The sequence below is a fragment of the Mobula birostris genome, chromosome 3 (assembly GCF_030028105.1).
Source record: "Mobula birostris isolate sMobBir1 chromosome 3, sMobBir1.hap1, whole genome shotgun sequence".
In the NCBI taxonomy this organism is placed as follows: domain Eukaryota; kingdom Metazoa; phylum Chordata; class Chondrichthyes; order Myliobatiformes; family Myliobatidae; genus Mobula; species Mobula birostris.
This window is the reverse complement of record NC_092372.1, coordinates 10,308,451-10,332,099: the sequence shown is the minus strand read 5'-3', so window position 1 is coordinate 10,332,099 and position 23,649 is coordinate 10,308,451. Positions and strand designations below refer to the sequence as shown.

The window sequence follows — 23,649 nt, the reverse complement described above, 5'->3', positions numbered from 1 at the left end:
TATATCTACAGTAACTCCTGGCTCAAACTTGAGCTATTTAAAACCAATACTCTCCTTCTTCAGCAGCACATTTTATTCACTACTATCGCACCCTATCTCTGACCTCACCCATGCCATACTTGACATTCGCCAATCTTCTTCAAGGAGCCTTCATTCCTAGAGAACTCGGAGATTATCGTTCTGAAAGGGTGAGGGGTAGCAATTGTAATATTCCAATAACACTTGACATTTCCTTAGCAAGATCCAGCGCAGAGAACGATATTACATCTATCTCAGAGGACAAGTTGATGAACTGCTAGAAACTGATTCAAAACTCCCCTCTGTCCAGGGACATACTTAATGAAGCCAGGGATCCTATTAAATATCACAGCCTCACGTAGCTTTCTCTTGCCAATTTTTTTTCCTGTGGGTCAGCATAAATATAACATTATAAAAGGCTCTTAGACTCCATTATCCCGAAAGGGCCCTAAAATGTGCAATTATGTAGCCTTAACATATATTCTAATGAGCCACATATTCATTTCAGCAGTCACCATGGTGTAGACACATGGTGAAATTTATACAAGGAATTTGAATCAATGCCTAAAACGCATTAAAGTGTTTTTTTTTGTATATTCACTATTTATAGACTGATAATATTGATTTTAATTTTTAAAATTTTATTTAGAGATGCAGTACAGAATCGGCCCTTCTGACTCACTGAGCCATGCCACTCAGTAACTCCCCTGATTTAATCCTGGCCTAATTATGGGACAATTTATAATAACTAATTTACCTACCAACTGGTACATTTTTGGACTGTGAGGAAACCAGAACACTTGGAGGAAACCCACATGGTCACAGGGAGAACTTACAAGTTCCTGACAGACAGCATCGGAATTGAATTCCAGATTCCGATGTCCTGAGCTGTAATAGTTTCCTGCTAACAGCTACGCCTCTGTGGCACCTGAAAAGGTGAAGAAAATGTAACAGCGGCATCCTAACGGTGCAGATTACAAGGTGATAAGGTGTCCAGTACTCTGCTTTTTCTGTCATTGTTAGCATTAATGTTTCCACAATACAGATGGAAGCTTCAGTGCCCAGCTTCTTATTAAGCAACTGAATACAGTAAAAAAAAAACATCAAAACTTTTACGGCTACATGTTTGTCGTCGAATCACGTAGCGAATATAATTAACTGGCAGTAAAACTGCTGATGAATACATCATGGTACATATGGTACATACAATACCAAGAGGGTAAGGAGGTACAGGAGCCTCAGAACCCACACCAACAGGTTCAGGAACTGTTATTACCCCTCAACCTGAGTAATAACTGAACCGGAGTGGATAACATCATTCACCTGAACACTGAACTGCTTCCACAACCTACAGACTCACTTTCAAGGATTCTACAACTCATATTCGAAATATTATTGATGACTTATTTATCTATTATTATTATTTTGTTTTTCTTTTTGTATTTGCACAGTTTGTTGCCTTTTGGTTGTTTGTCCATCTTTGTGTGCAGTTTTTCATTGATTCTATTGTGTTTCCTGCTACTTATCGTGAATGCCTGTAAGAAAACGAATCTCAGGGTAGCCTATGGTGACATACTGTACATGCACTTTGATAATAAATTTAGTTAAAACTTTAAACTTTAAGAAATTTGGGGAAAAATTTGCCCTTAGATTGCTGGAGCTATATATGCAACTCTTTAAGTAAGTCTCTGCTTTGGAAACTTGGCTTCAATGGAAGCAGATGGAAGTTGAACGTGAAAGTGCTAATAGAGGTGGGAAAGGGTGACTGAACAGCTCTGCCAGGAGCTGGTGAGCTCACAGCACAGACCAACGCAGAGAGGAAACATTGACTCTCTCTAGCCTAGAGTGATTATTCAACAAGAGATATAGCATGGATCAGGCCTCCCAGCCTGAGGAGCCAACAAACTACCTATTTAATGCTAGCCTAATCAAAGGACAATTTATAATCACCCATTAACCTACTAACTGGTACATCTTTGGACTGTGGGAGGAAACTGGAGCTCCCAGAAGAAACCCACGTGGTTACATGGAGAATGTACAAACTCCTTACAGATGGTGGGAGAATTGAACTCCAAACTCCAATGCCCCAAGCTGTAATAGCGTAGTGCTGACCGCTACACCACCATTAAGTAGCCTACTAGTTTAACAATCGGCTAGGACCGGAGGGCACAGCCTCAGGATGTCCCTCTAGAATGGAGATGAGGAGGAATTTCTTTAGCCAGAGGGCGGTGAATCTGTGAAATTCATTGCCACAGACAGAGTCATTGGGTATATTTAAAGACGAGGTTAATTAGTCAGGGTATCAAATGTTACAGGAGAATGGGTTTGAGAGGGATGAAAAATCAACCATGATGGAATGGTAGAGAAGAATCAATGGGTCAAACAGCCTAAATCTGCTCCTATATTTTACGGTCTTATGGTTTCCGAGACTAAAGAACCCTCTTAAATGAAAGCTGACACACCTGGAATTATTTAAATACTACCTTACGATGACATCCTACCTAGACATATTCTTTTCAAATAATCAATATTTATTTGCCGGTATCAAATTACATTTCTTTTCCCTTATTCTATATGCCTAATAATCTAGTGATCATGAAAGATGAGCTAGAATCTGATCATTTCCCCTGCTTTCGCCCCACCCCTTCATTACTTCTAACTGGAGGGAGGGTGTTCACAAAGACTATTCTACATTTACATTCTCGCCTTAGAGGCAGAAGAAGGATTTGTCCGTGACAGAGTCGGGGCATTCTCACCAAACTTCCCACCCCTCCGTCCCGCATCACACCCACCCCTCACCACCAACCTTCAAACTGCGTTCCCCCTCCCCCCCCCCCCCCCTCCATCCCACCTCCCTTCCTTGTGCCAGCCAGGCTTGTACCTTCTCTGATTAAGCTGCCTTGGTGAACTGACATTGAAATACTGAACGAGGCATGAACAAAATCCCAGTGTGTGACCGGAAGACAGTGTGGTATATACAGATGAGCAATGGAATGGTTGACGAGATGAACAATGTCCCTTCGAGGCATTTCCTTGCTTGACCTGAAAGTTGCTGAAGAGGAGGGGGGCACTTTGGGTGCCCCAAGGTGAGTACGTAAATACTGGCATGCTACCTGACTCCTGGTGGACATATCTCTAGCAGGTAGTGATGGAGTTTAGAACGCTGAGCCTGTGATAGCATTCAGCTGCTTCATTAAGCCTTCCAGACTGGCCATTTGCTCACTCAAGTCATTCTGCTCATAAACCTGAATGAAGAGACATGACAGCCATATTTTATATCATGCATACATTCTGAAGTATGGAAAATACAAAACAGTTTCACTTCAAGGGCTCTTAAAGCTTCCAGCTCTGTTCAAAACTTGGTTAATAACATACCTCATGACTGACTTATCACCTTTCAAGTTGTGAATTGAAATTTATTTATTTATTTAGAGCTACCGCATGAAATAAGCCCATCTTCCCCTTCAAGCCATGCTTTAAACCACTTTTTATAATGTTGTTTACATTGCAAGTAGGTGCTGGCATTTATGTATTTCTGCACATGTTATTCCATATCGACATTTAACTTCAAACTCTTAAACTTCTAGCCCTTATCCTAAATCCTCACATTTATGGAAGGCATTGGGACTGAACTCTGAACTCTAACACCCTGAGCTGTAATAGTGTTGTACAATTTACCAAAGTTGTAAACTGCCGTGTAGTACTGTATCCTGTTTTTCTAAGATACATTTTCAGTTACCTCACTATAATGTTTTATGTAAAATAAGTGACTATGAGGGGTGTAGAAGATGATAAGAGGCACAGATGACAGATAAGTTTGAAAAAGTACAGAGAAAATTTACAAGAATGATGTTGAGGCTTGAGGACCTGAGTTATAAAGAAAGGCAGAGTAGGTTTCAGCACGGACTAGATCACTGAAGGGGCTGTTTCAGGTGGTGAGAGTGTAGAATGTGCTGCCAGCAAATGTGGTGGGTACGGGTTTGATTGGAATACTTAAGAGAAGCTTGGATAAGTACAAGGTATGGGTCGATGGGACTAGGCAGAATTAACAGTTTGGCATGGACTAGATGGGCCAAAAGGCCTGTTTCTGTGCTGTAGAGCTCTATGATACTATGAAACATGAGGGGGTATGGTGGCATAATGACTAGTTTACCAGACTAGCAATCCAGAGGCCTGGAGCAACAATTCAGAGATGCAATTTAAAACCCTGCAAAAGAGCTGGGAATTTGAATGTGAATGCCAGCAACAGTAACCTTAATGCTGCAGGTTGGGAAACCTCTCAGCTTACCAATGCCCATAAGGGAGGCAATTATTTTGTCATTATCTTGTTTAATGTACTGGATATGTAACTCCAAACTGGCAATGTGACTGAGTCTTAACTGCCCCCCTGCATTGGCAAGCCACTCAAATACAAGGGCATTCAGCCAAGGGCAATAACTGTGGCAATGCCACAATGAAGGCAAATCTAACATAAGGTAACACGGAGACCACTTGCTAATGATGGTGACTTTGCACAATTCTAAACTAATCCTGAGTCAAATCCAAATGTCCTTGTAATTGGTTAGGTTATTAAATGGAATACAGATCCATAATTCCTTGCAAGTGGCATCACAGGCAGATAACGAAAGCTCTTGGCACTTTGGCCTTCATAAATCAAAGTATTGAGTACAGGAGTTGGGATGTTATGTTGAAATTGTATGAAGTCTAATTTGGAGTATTGTGTGCAGTTCAAGTCACCTACCTACAGGAAAGATTGAAAGGGTGCAGGGGAAATTTACAAGGATGCTGCTGGGATGAGGACCTGAATTATAGGGAAAGGTCGAATAGGAAAGTCCTGTGAATAAAATCACAGGACTTTATTCTTTGGAGCTGTGATTTTATAGAAGTATACACAATTCTGAGGAGTTTAGATAGGGTAATTGCAAGCAGGCTTTTCCCATTGAGGTTAGGTGGGTCTACAACCAGAGCTCATGGGTTAAGGATGAAAGGTGTAATTTGGATAGGTACATGGATGAGAGGGGTATTGAGGGTGATGGTCCAGGTGCAAGTTGATGTGACCAGGCAGAATAACAGTTCGGCATGGTCCAGATGGTCCAAAAAGCCTGTTTCTATACTGTAGTGCTCCATGACTCTGTGGACTTTACATTTTATATATGTCTAAAATGTGTTTGAAGCAGAAATACGAACTCCAATTGATATTTTGCCTGTTGTGTTAATTTGCAGCTGGAAACTGCACGTACATGATTCCTGCTCAACCTTACCACAAAATTTGATTCTCCATATAACTTAACAGCAGAGAATTGTCATCGAGCTACCAGTCTATTAACTTCATTGATACCAGCGATAATCTCCCTGAAGGGAAAATACAGCCAGTATGTGACAGAACAATCATATTTTGTGCCTCCACCATCAGAAGTTTTGATTTCAAAATGTAACCAACTCTATTGACCTTACATTAGATTGCTCCTCTGTCCTGTTGTTCTCCTCTGTGACCTCCGGGGCTGTGGGGACAGAGACAGGAAGCAGCGGTGACCTTGCTTTCCCGGCCAATCCCAGTGAGGCTGTCTTACCGTGACTCAGCGAGAGATTGGAACCTGTGACCAGAGTTAAAGTCAAAGTTTATTGCCATAGATGTAATTATAGATATGCAGAGGTGCAATGAAAAACGTACCTGCAGCAACATCACAGGTATATACTGTAGCATCAGATAATAAATACAAACCAACCACACACAAAATGCTGGAGGAACTCAGCAGGTCAGGCAGCATCTACGGAGGGGAATAAAGAGCGAATGTTTCAGGCAGAGACCCTTCATCAATGCTTTCTTGGGCTCTGGTGTTTCCATACCAGGCCGTGAAGCAAACAGTAAGAATACCCTCTATTGTGCCTCTCTAGAAATTTGTCAAAGTGACATGCTGAATCTTTCAAACTTCCAAGAAAGTAGAGGCCCCGGCGTGCGTATTTTTGTGATGGCACTTACATTTTGGACCTGGGACAAATCTTCAGGTATAGTATTGCCAAGGAATTTAAAGTTTCTTGACCCTTTCCACCTCCGATCCCCTACTGAGGGGACATGTCAACGTTGAAGCTTTTACCCTGACAGTCTGGATTGCTGTTGTTATTTTCAGACTGGTTTGCAATGCCTTCTATTGCTCCTGGGTCTCAGCAGGATACAACAGCACAGAATATTTATATTCAAGAGAAAATCTCTATCAATTTCCTTCCTTCTGGGAAACAGGATGATGGCTCTTGTCTGTCTCCCTGGGCCACAGAATATGAAAAAAAGACATGAAGGATGCATGTGTTTTCAATTAAAGTTTTACAAGTAAGCTTATTTGAGGATAACACTCATGCCTTTTGAAGTTCTCTTTAAACATGAAGGCAGTCAAACAGACTTTTAACGCGTCAACACATTTGCACATGCTTTGAGTGTACAGTTTGACACATTGTTTTTTATGCAGTGTGAATTTCATAGTCATAGTCATAGTCATACTTTATTGATCCCAGGGGAAATTGGTTTTCGTTACAGTTGCACCATAAATAATTAAATAGTAATAAAACCATAAATAGTTAAATAGTAATATGTAAATTATGCCAGGAAATTATGAAATAAGTCCAGGACCAGCCTATTGTCTCAGGGTGTCTGAGCCTCCAAGGGAGGAGTTGTAAAGTTTGATGGCCACAGGCAGGAATGACTTCCTATGACGCTCTGTGTTGCATCTCGGTGGAATGAGTCTCTGGCTGAATGTACTCCTGTGCCCACCCAGTACATTATGTAGTGGATGGGAGACATTGTCCAAGATGGCATGCAACTTAGACAGCATCCTCTTTTCAGACACCACCGTCAGAGAGTCCAGTTCCATCCCCACAACATCACTGGCCTTACGAATGAGTTTGTTGATTCTGTTGGTGTCTGAATTTACCAGGTAGCAGAGAAAGGGTGGTGAGGAGAAGTGAACTGATTAAAGTCCACAGATGCTTAAAGTCGCCACTATAGGTAGATAATATAAAGGAAATGCAAGGAATCCTGGCCCTTTGGGGTATCAAATACAAAAGTATAGGTGCCACAGTTGCGTAGCAATTAGTGGGAAGCTATTGCAGCTCGAGATGTCGGAGTTCGAAGTTCTAGGAGCAATGCCTCAAAAAGGCAGCATCCCTCATTAAGGACCCCCATCACCTCGAACATGCCCTTTTCTCATTGCTACCATCAGACTGAAAGTTGAGGAGCCTGAAGATACACACTCAATGATTCAGGAACAGCTTCTTCCTCTCAACCATCAGATTTCTGGATGGACATTGAACCCATGAACACTACCTCACTACACCCTTGTCAGGTGGATTAGTGAGTCAATGTCTCTTCCATTTCTGGCAGACAGCTTGATGTCATCCGTTTACAGGAGGTGGCTGATGGTCACTCCACTCTTGAACCTGTACCCATGTCCACTCTTTGAGATGAGCCGGCAGGCAGCTGCAGCAGCAAACACAGGTAACATGGGCTCCTGCAAGGACACTGGGTGCAAGAATCAGCAGGATGCCTTCGACACTCAGGCCGAGCCCAAGGCCGCCGGGAGTGGAGCACCTTGCCAATGGTTGGGGAACCAGGACTATCTGGTGACAAACTGGCTACCAGAACAAACCATAAATGGAAAGGTGTGGTATCACTGGAGAGGAGCTTCACAGGATGGTAACTGGGATGGAGTGTTTCATTTATGAAGCAGGATTAGCAAGACTTGGTTTATTCTCCCTAGAGTGGAGGAACATAGCGTCATGAGAAGTATGACAGGGTAGACAGCAGGAACCGCATCCTCTCATCGTTCGTCATTCGTTTGCTATGTCCCGTGTTGTATGCTGGGGGCGATCATGGTCTTTCCATGACCATGAGAGTTCTTGGCATCTTTTTCTACAGAAGTGGTTTGCCATTGGGTAGTATCTTGAGAAGATGGATGATTCCTGCCATTGTCAACACTCTTACCAGGAAAGTGGATGAGGGCAAGGCAGTGGATGTTGTCCACATAGACTTTAATAAGGCACTTGACAAGGTCCTGCATGGGAGGCTGGTCAAGAAGATTCAGTCGCTTGGCATTCAGGATGAGATAGTAAATTGGATTAGACATTGACTTTGCGGAGAAGCCAGAGGGTGGTCATAGAGATTTGACTTTCTGACTGGAGTCCTGTGACTAGTGGTGTGCCACTGGGATTGGTGCTGGGTCCTTTACTGTTTGTCATCTATATCAATGATCTGGATAATAATGTGGTTAACTGGATCAACAAACTTGCGGATGACACCAAGACTGGGGGTGCAGTAGACAGTTAGGAAGGCTATCATGGCTTGCAGAGAGGTCTGCATTAGCTGGAAATAGAGGTTGAAAAATGGCAGACTGAATTTAATGCAGACAAACACAAGGTTTTGTACTTCACTAGGATCAACCAGGGTAGGTCTTACACAGTGAATGGTAGAGCACTGAGGAATGTGTTAGGACAAAGGGAATTGGGAATAATACAGGCCCATAATTCGTTGAAAGTGGCGTCATAGGTAGATAGGTTTGCAAAGAAGGCTTTTGGCACATTGGCCTTCATAAATCAACGTATTGAGTACAGAAGATGAGATGTTATGTTGACATTGTGTAAGATGTTGGTGAGGCCTAATTTGGAGTACTGTGTGCACCTTTGGTCACCTACCTACAGGAAAGACGTAAACGAGGTTGAAAGAGTGCAGAGAAAATTTACGAGGATGTTGCCAGGTTTGGAAGACCTGAGTTATACGGAAATATTGAATAGGTTAGGATTGTATTCCTTATAATGTAGAAGATTGAGAGAAGGTCTGATAGATGTATACAAAATTATAAGGGGGTATGGATAGGGAAAATGCAAGCAAGCTTTTTCCACTGAAGTTGGGTGGGACTACAACCAGAGGTCATGTGTTAAGGGTGAAAGGTGAGAAGTTTAAGGGGAACATGAGGGGAAACTTCTTCACTCAGTGGATCATGAGAGTGTGGAATGAGCTGCCAGCACAGGTGGTACATGTGAGCTTGACTTCAATGTTTAAGAGAAGTTGGATAGGTACATTGGTGGTAGGGGTATGGAGAGCAATGGTCCTGGTGCAGGTTGATGAGAATGGGCAGTTTAAATGGTTTCGGCGTGGACTACTTTGAGCCAAAAGCCCTGTTTCCCTGCTGTGTTTCTCTATGACTCTATGTGATTTTGAGGGATGTACAAGATGATAAGAGGTATTGATCACAGATAAGACTGAAGTAGTACAGAGAAAATTGGAGATTGTCTCCTGGAGTCAGTAGTCGCCTAACCAGAATTTGTGATATGTACCAGTTGCTCATACGACCATCCACCACCTGCTCCCTTGGCTTCACATGAAACTGATTGGGGAGATAAGCAGGAGCTATACCTTGCCCAAGTGTGACCTGCAGGCCAGTTGAGGGACGGATCACCTTACACCTCCATTGGTACGAGGTGGACTTATCTCCATCCCGCCACCCGTCATCAGATTTCAATAAAATGAGAGGATTTAGGATATGGGCTGGAAGTTTAAGAGTTTGAAGTTAGTGGGTAAAATACATATATGGAATAAAATATGCAGAAATGCATAAATACCAGCATGTACTTACAAATAAAACAGCAATATAAAAACTTGTTTAAAAGTTTTACAGTGCAGTGCAGTGAAGGAGACAATAGATTGAGGGGGTGGGGGTGGCCAAATGGAATCGTTGATCAGATTAACTGCCTCGGCAGAAACTGTGAATACCTGCAAGAAAATGAATCTCAGGGTTGTGTATGGTGTCATGTATGTACTTTGATAATAAATTTTCTCTGTACCTGTTACACATCATTCTGCATTCTGTTATTGTTTTACCTTGTTCTACCTTAATGCACAATGTAATATTTTTATAGGTATAAACAGGAGGCAAGAAAAAGTATTTCATGGTATCTTAGCACATGTGACAATAATAAATCAACTCCAATTCCAAAACCAAATCCAATTCCAAATGGATAGACAGGAATAGGCATAACGGAGAGGAATAACCAGTTGATGTTTCAGGCTGAAACCTTTCATCAGTACTGGAAGAGAAGGGGAAAGAAGCCAGAATAAGAAGGTGGGAGGAGAGGAAGGAGGACAAGCTAGAAGGTGATAGGTGAAGCCAGGTGAGGGGGAAGGTGACTGGGTGGGGGAGAGAGAATCATGTGAGAAGCAGGGAGATGAACTAAAGGGAGATGATGGTCCTCTCTTCCTCCCCCTTCTTCTATTTCCAGTTCTGATGAAGGGCTTTGACTTGAAATATCGAATGATTATTTCCCTCGATAGATGTTGCCTGACCTTCAGCATTTTGCATGCATTGCTCAAGCTTTTCAGCATCTGCAGAATCTCTTGAGTTTACAGTGTGTAATGAAAGTTTCCATGGCAACACTGATAAGTTAGCAACTTGAAGACAATGACAACAGATGCATGGAGTGACTATAATTTGCAATTCCCCTCCAAGTAATTCACCATCCCAATTTGACATATTTTGCTTTTCGTTCATCAACAGTGAAAGCTTTATCACTGTGTTCATCCAAAGGTGAGATGAATAGATATTTTTAATTTATTGTGTTAGACTGATCATTGTGTAAGTGGACAATGTTAGAATGGTCAGGCTTTGGCTCAACAGGTTTAGGCGAGAACAGGCACAGACTAGAACTTAAGTTTGAGAAGTTAAAGACATAACAAGCGTTGGCAGGATGGTAGTTCAGACAATGAAATGCTCCTCCCGTGATATAGGGGATTTCTAATGGTCTCCCTGACGACTACATCCGCAGGAAGTGCACGCAGCTTCAGCTCCAGACTGACAAGGTCAAGAAACTGGAGCTGGAGGTGGATGTCCAATCACAACCAAGAGAAAATCTGCAGATGCTGGAAATCCGAGCAACACACACAAAATGCTGGAGGAACTCAGCAGGCCGGGCAGAATCTATGGAAAAGAGTACAGTTGAGATTTTGGACCGAGACCCTTCATCAGGACTCAACAAGATGAAGAGGAAGGGTCTCAGCTGAAATATCGACTGTACTCTTTTCCACAGGTGAAACCTGGCCTGCTGAGCTCCTCCAGCATTTTGTGTATGGAGCTGAATGTACTCAAAACTGTCCGGAGGCTGAAAACTTCATAGATTAATTCTTTTACTGAGGTGGTCACACCCAGAGTGCATACTTCAGATAGTAGATGGGAGACTACCAAAGAAGTAAAGGGTGTTAGCAGTCAGTGCAGGGTTCCCCTGTGGCCATTCCCCTCAGTAACAAGTATATCCCTTGAGAGGGAAAGATGTGCTTAGTATCCGTGGGGACGGATTTCCCTCTCCACCCCTCTCCGCCTTCCGCAGGGATCAGTCCCTCCGCGACTCCCTGGTTCACAAGTCCCACCCCACGGATCTCCCACCTGGCACTTATCCCTGTAAGCGCAAGTGCTACACCTGTCCCTACACCTCCTCTCTTGCCACCATTCAGGGCCCCAAACAGTCCTTCCAAGTGAGGCAACACTTCACTTGTGAGTCTGTTGGGATCATCTATTGCATCCGGTGCGGCCTCTTCCCCTTGGAAGCGGAACCTTCCAACCTTCCCCTTCCCACACTCCCCCCACCTTCTTTATAGGGCCTCTTCCCCTTCCCTCTTCAGTCCTGACGAAGGGTTCCGGCCTGAAACGTCGACCGATCTTTTCCATGGATGCTGCCTGAGCTGCTGAGTTCCTCTAGGAGATACTGTTGATGTGAAAGAGAAGCCAGGATGTTACGTTGCCTCCCAAGTGTTCAGGTCCAGGCTGTCTCAGAGGGGACTATTATCCATTGGGCAGGTTTGCAAGCGCTTTTGGGGAGGGGTTAAACTCATTTGGTAGGGACTGAAAAACCGGAGTGATAGATCTGAGTAGACACAATTGGTATACAAGTCAAGGCAGTGTATAGTGAGAGTGTCAGGATGGACAGCCAGATGATAGGGCAAAAGTGCAGTTAGTGGGATGAGATGAAGTGTAACTTGGGGGCAAAATCAAGAAGTATGATGAATATAGGACTAAAAGTGTTTTTTTAATGCATGAGTATACGGAATAAGGTAGATGATATTGTAGTGCAGTTAGGCGTTGGCAAATATGACATTGTGGGCATCACTGAGACGTGGCTGAACGAAGGTCATAGACATCCAATGATACACCATGTATCGAAAAAACAGGCAGGTAGGCAGAGGGGTGCGGTGGCTCTATTGGTAAAAAATGAAATCAAATCCTTATGAAGAGATAACATAGTATCAGCAGATGTAGAATGCTTTAGGGGGTAGAGTGACGAAACTGCAAGGGTGAAAGACACCAACAGACCTCCAAACAATAGCCAGGATGTGGGATGTAAATTTTAATGAGAAATAGAAAAAAAATGTAAGAAAGGCAATTTTACAATAGTCATGGGGGATTTCAATATGTAGGCAGATTGGGAAAATCAGATTGATGCTGGATTCCAAGAGAGGAAATTTGTAGAATGCCTAAGAGTTGGCTATTTAGAGCAGCTTGTGGTTGAGCCATTAGGGGAATGGCAGTTCTGGTTTGGGTGTTGTGTAATTAAGCAGATTTGATTAGAGAGTTCAAGGTAAAGGAAACCTTGGTAGGCGGTGATCATAATATGATAGAATTCACCCTGCGGTTTGAGAGGAAGAAGGTAAAGTCATATGTATCAGAATTACTGTGGAGTAAATGGGATTACAGAGGGATGAGAAAGGAGCTGGTCAAAGTTGATTGAAAGGGGACACTAGCAAGAATGATGAGTAGAACAGCAATTCAGAAGTCACAGGATAGATACATCAGCGGCAGAGTGAGTGTGGTTGCTATTACTATGGAGAAGGTGCTTGGGAAGCTGAAAGTTCTAAGGCAGTAAGTCATCTGAACCAGATGGACTACACCCCAGTGTTCTGAAAGGGGTAGTTGAAGAGATTGTGGAGGCATTAGTAAGACTCTTTCATGAATCACTAGATTCTGAAATGGTTCCAGAGGTTTGGAAAACAGCAAATGGCACTGAACTCTTTAAGCAGTGTAGGAAGTAGAAGAAAGGAAATTATTGGCCATCTTGTGTATAAGATGATGAGGGGCATTGATCATGTGGATAGTCAGAGGCTTTTTCTCAGGACTGAAATGGCTAACATGAGAGGGCACAGGTTTAAGGTGCTTGGAAGTAGGTACAGAGGAGATGACAGGGGTAAGTTTTTTATGCAGAGAGTGCTGAGTGCGTGGAATGGGCTGCCGACGACAGTGGTAGAGGCGGATATGATAGGGTCTTTTAAGAGACTCGTGGATAGGTACGTGGAGCTTAGAAAAATAGAGGGCTATGGGTAACCCCAGGTAATTTCTAAAGTACGTACATGTTTGGCACAGCATTGTGAGCCAAAGGGCCTCTATTGTGCTGTAGTTTTTCTATGCTTCTATGACTTCAGTGATTGGGAAGATGTTGGAATCCATTAATAAGGATGAGATTTTATGATACTTGGAGGCTGATGATAAAGTAAGCCAAAGTCAGCATGATTTCCTTAATTGGAAATCTTGTCTGACAAATCTGGTGGAATTCTTTGGGGAAATAACAGACAAAGCAGAGTCAGTGGATGTTATATACTTGGATTTTCAAAAGGCCTTTGAAAAGGCACCACACATGACGTTGCTTAATAAGATAGAACATGTTATATTACAAGAAACGTACTAGCATGGATAGAAGAATGGCTGACTGGCAGGAAGCAAAGTGTCGGAATAAAGAAGGCATATTCTGATTGGCTGCCAGTGACTAGTATTCAGCAGGGGTCATTGTTTGGACAGCTTCTTTTCAGGTTATATGACAACAAATTATATGGTGGGATTGATGGCTTTCTGGCTAAATTTTCAGATGATACAAAGATAGATGGAGGGACAGGTGGACAGATAGGGAGAATTGTCAAAGGGGTGGCAGATGGAATATAGCGTCAGGAACTATATGGTCATACACTTTGCTAGAAGGAATAAAGGTGTAGACTATTTTGTATACAGGGAGAAAATTTAAAAATTAGAGGAGCAAAGAGAGCTGAGAGACCTTGTGTAGGATTACCTAAAGGTTAACTTGTAGGTTGAGATAGTGGCAAGGAAGGCAAATGCAATGCTAGCTTTCATTTCAAGAGGACTAGATTATAAAAGTAGGAATGTAATGCTGAGGCTTTATGAGACGTTGAATAGACCACACTTGGGAGTATTGTAAGCGATCTTGGGCCCCCTATCTAAGAAAGGATGTGCTGACTTTGAAGGGGGTCTGAAGATGGCCAAGAAAACTGTAACATGCTGTAAGATTTCACTGATAATGTAATGGCTTCTTTGTAGCAGCAATGTTTGGGTTATGAGTAGAGATAACGGGGTTTAGAATGCTGTTGTTCTTTCTTGTGAGTCTGGAAGAGAGATATTCGCGGTCTTTTGCTGGGGAGAGATGAGGAGAGAAGACGCGAATAGAGAGAGTTGGTAGACCGCCGGACAGAGTGGATTTTGAGCGAGGGTCTGAAGGGCAGCGACGATTGAAGGAGGTCGATGATGGACGACCAGCTTATCAGTGAGCTCCAACTTCGCGTAAAATTCTGTTTCATAAGAGTGGGCCCTTTTTCATTTTTTCCGTTTTCTTTACTAACCATATAGTCAAAGTAAGAATTATAAAGCTTAATCGTTTAATTGCGTATTGTGCACTGTTTGTTATTTCAGGGTACTGATTTGTAACAGAGGACACATCACACAGCATCCACCCAAATGAGATTTCTTAAGTTTGGCCGGGCCAGAGGCTATCACCCACTTATTTAAGCTGCTAGCCGAAGCAAGAGTTACAATTTTGGGGGCTCATCCGGGATTGATTCCGTTGGATGCTGTGTGTTTACCCAGAGCAACGAACCAGTGGGGCAGATATTTGTACTCTGGATGAATTGTTAATTCGCCTGTTAAGTACTGTTAAAGTTGTGATTGTGGGCGGAGGTTTGATAAAATGGTGGGTGCAGCTCTCGTTTTAATGCAGACCAGTGCTGAGGTAGCAGTAGCTGGGGTGGAAATTTCAAAGACAGGGTTCTCTCATTTTTGAGGAGTGAGGGGAAACAGTGGTCAGATTTGGAATGTCTAATTAGTCCACGTCCCCCAGTGAAGAGTGAGAATTCTAAGTTAATATCCACCCTTACTCCTCTGGTGAATACATGGAAAAATCAGATTCAAAGTCCCAGCTGTGGCAGGCTCCACCTATTCTCTGGAATAATGCCCACCCCTAAGGGGGAGGAGGGGTATGAGACTTGGCGGAGCGGACCTCTCAGTTGTTAGATGAGTGACAGTACTCTGATGACGTAAAGTGACAGAGATTGGTTGAAAGTTTGAATGGGCGGGCTGCAGACATTGTGAGAGCTGTCAGGTTGAAATATCCGGTAGTGACAGCTGTCAATTGCATGCAAGCACTGGGCAATGCTCTTGTCCCGACAGGAAGCCTAATGGAGTGCCTGGTGGGGTTTCAGAACATGTGTCAGGAGAAGGGGGAGAAGCTTTCTGCTTTTATTTTTCGGCTAGAGAGGCAGCTGAATTGCTTGCAGTGCAGAGGGGTCATTCAGGCAGCTGAGGTGGATCAGTTAAGAATGGACCAGATAGCCGGGGTGCCCAGTCCCATGACCTGATTGCGTGGGACCTCTGAGAGTCTTGTAAGACGCACCCCCCTCCATCTTTTGTTGTGCTGCTCAGCGAGATGATCCAGGCATTGGTACCATTTGGGCAGTAGTCAAAAAGGGAGATATGGCTCAGACTGAGAGGATGAAACATGCGTCGGTGCCTCCATTACTACAAGAATGGCCTCGGTTGGAGTTGAAGAACCAGATCTTATACCGGGTCATGTCACACCCAGACCGACCCCAGTGTTGCCAGCTGGTTCTGCCCGTATCGGAGGATGGCATGGAAATCACTTCATGATGATTCTGGACATTTGGGGGTGGAAAAGACCTATGAATTTCTCAGAGACCAGTTTTATTGGCCCTGAATGAAGTCGGAGGTCGAAGAATACTACAAGTCACGCATTCGATGCATACGACGGAAGGCACTGCCTATGCGGGCAGCTCCCTTGTCTCACTTGCAGGGTGCGGGGCCTCTGGACCTGGTGTGTATGGATTTACTGTCAATAGAACCCAATTCCAGCAACACGGCGAATGTCTTAGTCATCATGGATCACTACACCAGATATGCTCAGGCTTTTCCTCCCAAGGACCAGAGGGCGTCTACGGTGGCAAAACTGTTATGGGAGAAGTATTTCATTTATTATGGCCTTCCCAGGTGAATACATAGTGATAAGGGACGGGATTTCGAGAGCAGACTCGTCCGTGAGTTACTGGGCATGCTTGGAGTTGAGAAGTCGACGACCATGTCCTATCACCCACAGGGTGATCCCCAGCCAAAGAGGTTTAGTCGGACCTTGCCAGACATGCTCGGGACCCTGGAGACCAGCAAGAAGAGCAGGTGGAGTCAACATATTGGGCATTTGGTTCACAGGTTTAATTGTACACGAAATGAAGTTACTGGGTAATCACCATATAATCTGAAAGCAAGAGATACAGAATGATTCCGGAAATGCAAGAATTAATATATGAGGACCATTTAAAAGAATGAGGGAGGATCTCATGGAAATTTATCAAATATTGAAAGGCCCAGACAGAGTGGATGTGAAGAGGATGTTTCCTTTGGTGGGGGGGGGGGGGTGCGTCTAGACCAGAAGGCAAAGTCTCAGAATAGAGGGAGTTCAATTTGGAACAGAGATGAGAAGGAATTTCTTTAGCAGAGGGTGGTGAATCTGTGGAATTCATTGACGCAATCAGCTGTGGAGGCCAAGTTACTGAGTGTATTTAAATGGGAGATTGATAGGTTCTTGGTGAGTCAGGGCAAAAAATGGTTATGGAGAGAAAGCAGGAGAATGGGGTGAGAGGGATATAAATCAGCTCTGATGGAATGCCAGAACAGACTGAATGGGCCGAGTGGTGAAATCTGCTCTGGTCTTATATTCTTACTTAGAGGTACAGCATGATAACAGGCCCTACTGGTGCCACAAGCTCACGTCACCTAATTCCAATTAACCCACTAACCCATATCTACTGTATTTGGAAATGTGGGAGGAAACAGAGACAGTCAAGGAGAGAACATTTAAACTCCTTATAGGCAATGGTGGGAATTCAGCCCAGTTCACTGTAATAGCTTTATGCTAACTGTCACGCTACTGTACCTGCCTTTTCTGAGCAGGAAGGGAACAAAGGGACTTGGGAATAATGCCAGAAAATGTTACTGAGGTGGGAGATGATGCTGACAATTGGTGGAGCAGGCTCAAAGCCTACTTTAGTTCCCTCCTGTTTCATATGTTTATTTATTATTATTTATTTAGCGATAAACCGGGGAACAGACCCTTCAGGCCCTTAGAGTCGCACCGCCTAAGAAACCAAACTACTTAACCCAAGCTTAATCACATGTGGGAGATGGGGTGGAGATAGTCTCTTCCAAAGTCACGCCTTCCCTCCACTAGCCTGAATATTCCCCTTGGGCAAGGTGTAGCACCTGCTTATCCCCCTGATCAGGGTCACATGAAGCAATGGGAGCAGGTGTTGGATGGTCATATGAGCAGCTGGTGCAGATCACAAGTCCTGGTTATGCGACCATTGACGCCAGGCAGACAATCTCTGAAGAGTATTGATAATGGCCGGGGTCATCTGTCCTGTAAAGACACTGCCCAGAAGGTGGCAATGGCAAACCACTTCTATAGAAAAATTTGCTCAGAACAATCATGATTACCTAGGTCATACCATATGGAACATTATGATGATTAATCACAGACAATTTACAATGACGAACTAACCTTCTAACTGGGATGTCTTTGGAATGCGGGAGGAAGCCAGAGTACCTGGCAGTCATGGGGAGAATGTACAAACCCCTTACAGACAGCAGCAGAACTGAAATCCGAACTCTGATGCCCGGAGTCGCAATAGCATTGCGTTAATAGTTTATGTAATAACCGTGGACTTTATCAGTAATGTCTTTGTAGTGAGACTCAATTAAGAAGAAAAAAAAACAAAGAGATTTATGTTTTTGCTATGGAGTATGTGTTATGAATTGGTATTGGACATACTCTTTGGGAATATAGATAAACAGGTGAGTGCTCCAAAATCGGGTGCCTTACCAGTGAGCAAGCAATGTTGCAAGGGGGCCTGCATACAGTTCTGTTCAGTGTACCATAGGAAAACTGTGACATTCCTGGAGAGGATGCAGAGGAGCTTTACAGGATGTTACCCGGCATGGAGGGGTTTCATTTATGAGGGGGAATTAGATCAATCCTTTAAACACAAGAAAGTCTGCCGATGCTGGAAATCCAGAGCAACACACACAAAATGCTGAAGCAACTCAGTAGGTCAGGCAGCACCCATGGAAATGAATAAACAGTCGACGTTTCAGGCCAGGACCATTTTTCAGATAAATTCTTTCTCAAGCTAAAGCTATATCACAAGGACTAAGGTAAAGATATAGGTGCACCGTAGAAAGCATTCTTCTAAGGTGCATCACAACCTGGTATGGAAGTTGTCCTGTCCAAGACCGGAAGAAGCTGCAGAAGATTGTGAACATGGCGCAGCACATCACACAAACCAATCTTCCGTCCTTGGACTCACTTTATACCGCATGCTGTCGGAGCAGTGCTGCCAGGATAATCAAGGATGCGACCCACCCAGCCAACACACTTTTCGTCCCTCTTCCCTCCGGGAGAAGGCTCAGGAGCTTGAAGACTTGTTCGGCCAGATTTGGGAACAGCTTCTTTCCAACTGTGATAAGACTGCTGAACGGATCCTGACCCGAATCTGGGCCATACCCTCCAAATATCCGGACCTGCCTCTCGGTTTTTTTGCACTACCTTACTTTCCATTTTCTATTTTCTATTTATGATTTATAATTTAATTTTTAATATTTACTATCGATTTGTACGCCAGGGAGCGGGAAGTGCAGAATCAAATATCGCTGTGATGATTGTATGTTCTAGTATCAATTTTTTGGCGACAATAAAGTACTATATAAAGTAAAGCAAAGTAAGTACAGACTTATGTTTCATCTATATTGTCAAGGTTCAGAAAGGTCAGAGAACAGCCTCTGAAATGTTAGGAGAGTGTTTCAAAGTAAATTTATTATCAAATTATGTATATGTCATCATATAATACCTGGAGGTTCATTTTTTATGGGCATTCACAGTAGAAGAAAGAAATGCAATAGAATCAATGAAAAACTACACACAAAGGCTGTCAAACAACTAATGTGCAAAAGTAGATAATTCAAAACCGGAAATAAATAACACTGAGAACATGAGTTGTAGAGTCCTTGAAAGCAAGTCCATAGGTTAATGGAATCAGTTGAGTATTGAGGTGAGTGAAGTTATCAATGTCAGTTCTGGAGCCTGGTGGGTCAGATGTAATAACTGTTCCTGAACCTGGTAATGTGAGTCCTGAGGCTCCTGTACCTTCTTTCTGATGGCAGCAATGAGAAGAGAGCATGGCCTGGGTGATGGGGGTCCTTAATGATGGAGGTCTGCTTTCTTGTGGTAGCCCTCCTTGTAGATGTGCCCAGTGGTGTGGAGGGTTTTACCTGTGATGGACTGGGCTGTGTACACAAATTTCTGTAGGCTTTTTTGTTCCTGGGCATGATGCAAGCAGTCAAGCTTCTCTTCACTGTACATCTATAGAAGCTAGTCAAAGTTTTAGATGACATGCTGAACCTATGGAAACTTCTAAGAAAGTAGAGGTGCTGCTGTCTTGCCTTCTTTGTAAAGGACAGATTCTCTGATATGTTGTCATGGTTTTAATATATTTCCTTAATCCCTTTACTGTTGACAGTTCTGCTGGGACCCGGCAGAAAGAATAGAGCTAATTTTCAGGAATGCAGAACGCTCTGACAAGTAAGGCTAACACAGATCAATTACCTACTTATTCGATTGAGCTTCTGTTGAGAAGTTTTGGACCATTATGCAGTTTGTGAGGTGCGACAAAAAAAATCAAACTCAATTCTGCAGTGCTGTGAAGTGCCTTTTAGCCCTGTCGTACTTGCTGACATATCGATTGATGAAAGATTGCTATGGAGTGGAGGGCTTTCCGAAATTACCGTGATATTGGAAGAACAGCACATACTGATAAAAGAAAGGTAAAGTGAAAACCTGCACACAGAGAGCTCTTGTGCTGGTGGTGCTGTCTCGTCTATCAGACTGTCAGCATAAGGTAAATGACTATTTAATATACATTCCCTTGACGTACACCAGATTATTATCCACGTTAAGATGCACTGCCCTCCTCCTCTAATGTCTGTGGCTACTCAGTGGCCACTTTAATAGGTACACCTGCTCATTAATGCAAATAGCTATCAGCCAATCATGCGGCAGCAGCTCAATGAATCAAATCATGCAGACATGGTCAAGCGATTCACTTGCTCAGACTGCCCAAACATCAGAATGGGGGAGAAGGTGGCAGCAGGAGGAGAAGATGGCAGCGCGACGCAGCTCTCCGGTGAAATGATATTGTATCTGTTAAATAGGGGCCCTGGACAATTCTGATTTGATGGAGGCAGACGTGAAAGCACAGAGGAACATCTGGAGAAATTTCCGAAATGCCGGTTCGCAGCCGCTGTTACTGCACGATCGAGAATCTTCCGGAGGGAAGGCCCCAGCATCCCCAGCTTTGTCTGCTGCTGGCAACTGAGGCTGAGGTTGAAGTGTTCAGATAGAGATGGTGCTTGGTGCTTGGTACTCGGTGTCGGAGGGCTGATCGGAGGCTCGAAGTTTTCGAACGACTCAGAGTCGGACTGTGGTCGGGCATGGCAGGGAGAGTTTTCTTCCCTTCTCCCGTCTATGGAAGATGTGGGACATTCGAGAGACTTTGAAATTTTTTTACTGTGTCATGGCCTGTTCTTCATCAAGTTATGGTATTGTTGCACTGTTGTAACTATATGTTATAATTATGTGTTTTTTGTTAATTTTTCGGTCTTGGTCTGTCCTGTGTTTCTGTGATATCATATCGCAGGAATATTGTATCATTTCTTAATGCACGCATTACTAAATGACAATAAAAGAGGACTGTGTGTCCTCATAATCTAAATTGGACTAAGTGACTTTGAATGTGGAATGATTGTTGGTGCCAGATGGGGTGGTTTGAGTATCTCAGAAATTGCTGATGTTCATGCACAACAGTCTCCAGAGTTTACAGAGAATGGTGAGGAAAACAGAGAGCGGCAATTCTGTGGTCAAAAATGTCTGTTAATGGGAGAGGTTGGAGGAAGTTGGCCGGACTGGTTCAAGCTGACCAGAAGGTGACAGTAACTCAACTAATGTGTTACAACAGTGGTGTGCAGAAGAGCATCTCTGAATGTATAACACATCAAACCTTGAAGTGGATGGACTACAGCAGCAGAAAGCCATATACACACACACACACACACACAGACTCAGTGACTACTTTATTAGAAACAGGAGGTACCTAATAAAATGGCCACTGAGTGTAGATAAGGCACTGATAAATATCAGCAGAACATAGTCGACAAAGGCAATGTAAAGCTTTCCCTCTGAGCAGAACGTTAAGTATCACACAGAACTTTTGTGTTTCATTTCCTAAACTATAACTTCTTGCCTCCAGGGTAAGATACTGCAAATGGAACTATGGCCAAACACAGCTGGCCAGGGCTTCTGGATGTTGATAGCTCTCTGCTGAAGGGGGCCAGCCCAAAATGTTGATGGTTCAAGTTTCTGGGCATCATCACCTCAGAGAATCTATCCTGGACCCAACACACTGATGTAATCTGTGAAATTTGTGGTGAATCTGTGGAATTTGTTGCCATGGTGGTCAAGTCATTGGGTGTATTTAAGGCAGAGATTGATGGGTATCTGAGTAGCCATGGCATCAAAGGTTATGGTGAGAAGGCGGGGGAGTGGGACTAAATGGGAGAATGGATCAGCTCATGATAAAATGGCGGAGCAGACTCGATGGGCCAAATGGCCGACTTCTGCTCCTTTGTCTTATGGTCTTATGATAATCATGAAGGCTTTCCTTCATTAGGAGCTTGAGAAGATTTGGTATGTCACTGAAGACACTTGCAAATTGTGTGATGCATGATTTGTGATTTATAGTAATTTTAATGTCTTGCATTGTACTGCTGCCACAAAACAAATTTCAGGACACATGTCCGTGATAATAAACCTGATTCTAATTACCATTCCTCTCCATAAATGCTGCATGGGCTGCTGAGATCCCCCTGCATTTTGTGGGTTTTGCTGCATTCTACAGTATCAGAATCTGAATGGTAATAATTTCCAGTGTCTGTAGACTCTTTAGGGTCTCTGGTGGTAGGTCTCTGCTAGCTTCCAGTGGCTGCTTCTGAATTGTCAATGTCAGTAATATGACTCAAAGTTCAATGTAACTTCATTATCAGAGTATGTATATGTCACACTCTGATTCATTTTCTTGTAGGCACTCAGTAAGTACAAGAATCAATGAAAAACTGCACACAAATGAAGACATAGCAGCTAACAATGTAAACACTTGGACACAAGACGTTGATTTTTTTGTTTTAAAATTAAACAATTTCTTGCCTGTTGCAGGAGAGAAAGAGGTGGTGAGACCCAATGAGACTAGGGGGAGGGGGCACCGTATTGTCTAGCACCTCTGGAATTTCCCACTGGCCAACCATTCATTCCATAGCTATACTGATACATGTGACTTATGCTTTTCCCTCTCAAACTGAGGCATGAATTCAATCATTCAATCTTTCCTTTCCAGTCCTGATGAAGGGTCGCATCCTGAAACATCGACTGTTCATTCATCTGTACATGTGCTGCCTGACTGCTGAGTTTCTCCAGCATTTTGAGTGTGTTGTCCACATTCCACTTGTAAGAGAGACACCATACCATGGGCAGGTGGCTTACTCATTTGGAGTAACTAGAGAGAAGAATATTATTATCATGAGATACACTGTAGGAGGAGAATTAAGCCATTAGGCCCATTGAGTCTGCTCCACCATTTCATCATGGCTGATTCATTTTCCCTCTCTGCCCAGTCTCCTGCCTCCTCTATGGATTGCACAGATGAATCTCTGTCTGGCTGTACTTAGTAATGTTTGATGGATGAAGTCTTTTCCATCAAATTGATAACATAGCTGGCAAGTTGAAACTGCGCCTGTCTTCCAGCTGACCCACAGTGACAGTCTGAGATAAATGTTTGTTTAGTCTGCATTTAGATGAAGTACACTGAGTCATTACTTCCACAAATTATATGGATTCCAACTCAACAGATACTCTTTTAAAGACAAGACGAGCTATATTTGCCACATGTACATCAAAAGATAAAGTGAAATGCAACATTTTGTGTCAATGACCAACACAGTCCAATGACTACGCCAGGGAAGCCTGCAGGGATTGCCACACTTCTGGTGCCAATTACATATAATTTTCGAACACCTTCTTCTTCCCACCCACACTCCAGACACCCAAAGTGAATAGTAATCAACATTGTCTGACTTTGAATTTGTGCATGTGCAGATATCAAGTGAATGCATGCTTCCTATGTAATCAGCCCCAGTCTGCAGCTCCAGGAAGACTACT

General features: G+C 43.3%; 1 protein-coding gene across 1 annotated transcript in view; it reads right to left on the bottom strand.

The window, feature by feature from the left end:
- Positions 1 to 3,173: 3,173 nt before the first annotated feature.
- dcc (DCC netrin 1 receptor) overlaps positions 3,174 to 23,649 on the bottom strand; it is a 1,002,879-nt gene continuing 982,403 nt past the window's right edge. Inside the window, exons 28-29 of the mRNA XM_072252112.1 lie at positions 5,473 to 5,612; positions 3,174 to 3,263 (exon numbers count right to left, since the gene is read on the bottom strand). Coding sequence (XP_072108213.1) covers positions 3,174 to 3,263; positions 5,473 to 5,612 — 230 coding nt within the window. The remainder of the gene's footprint in view (positions 3,264 to 5,472; positions 5,613 to 23,649) is intronic.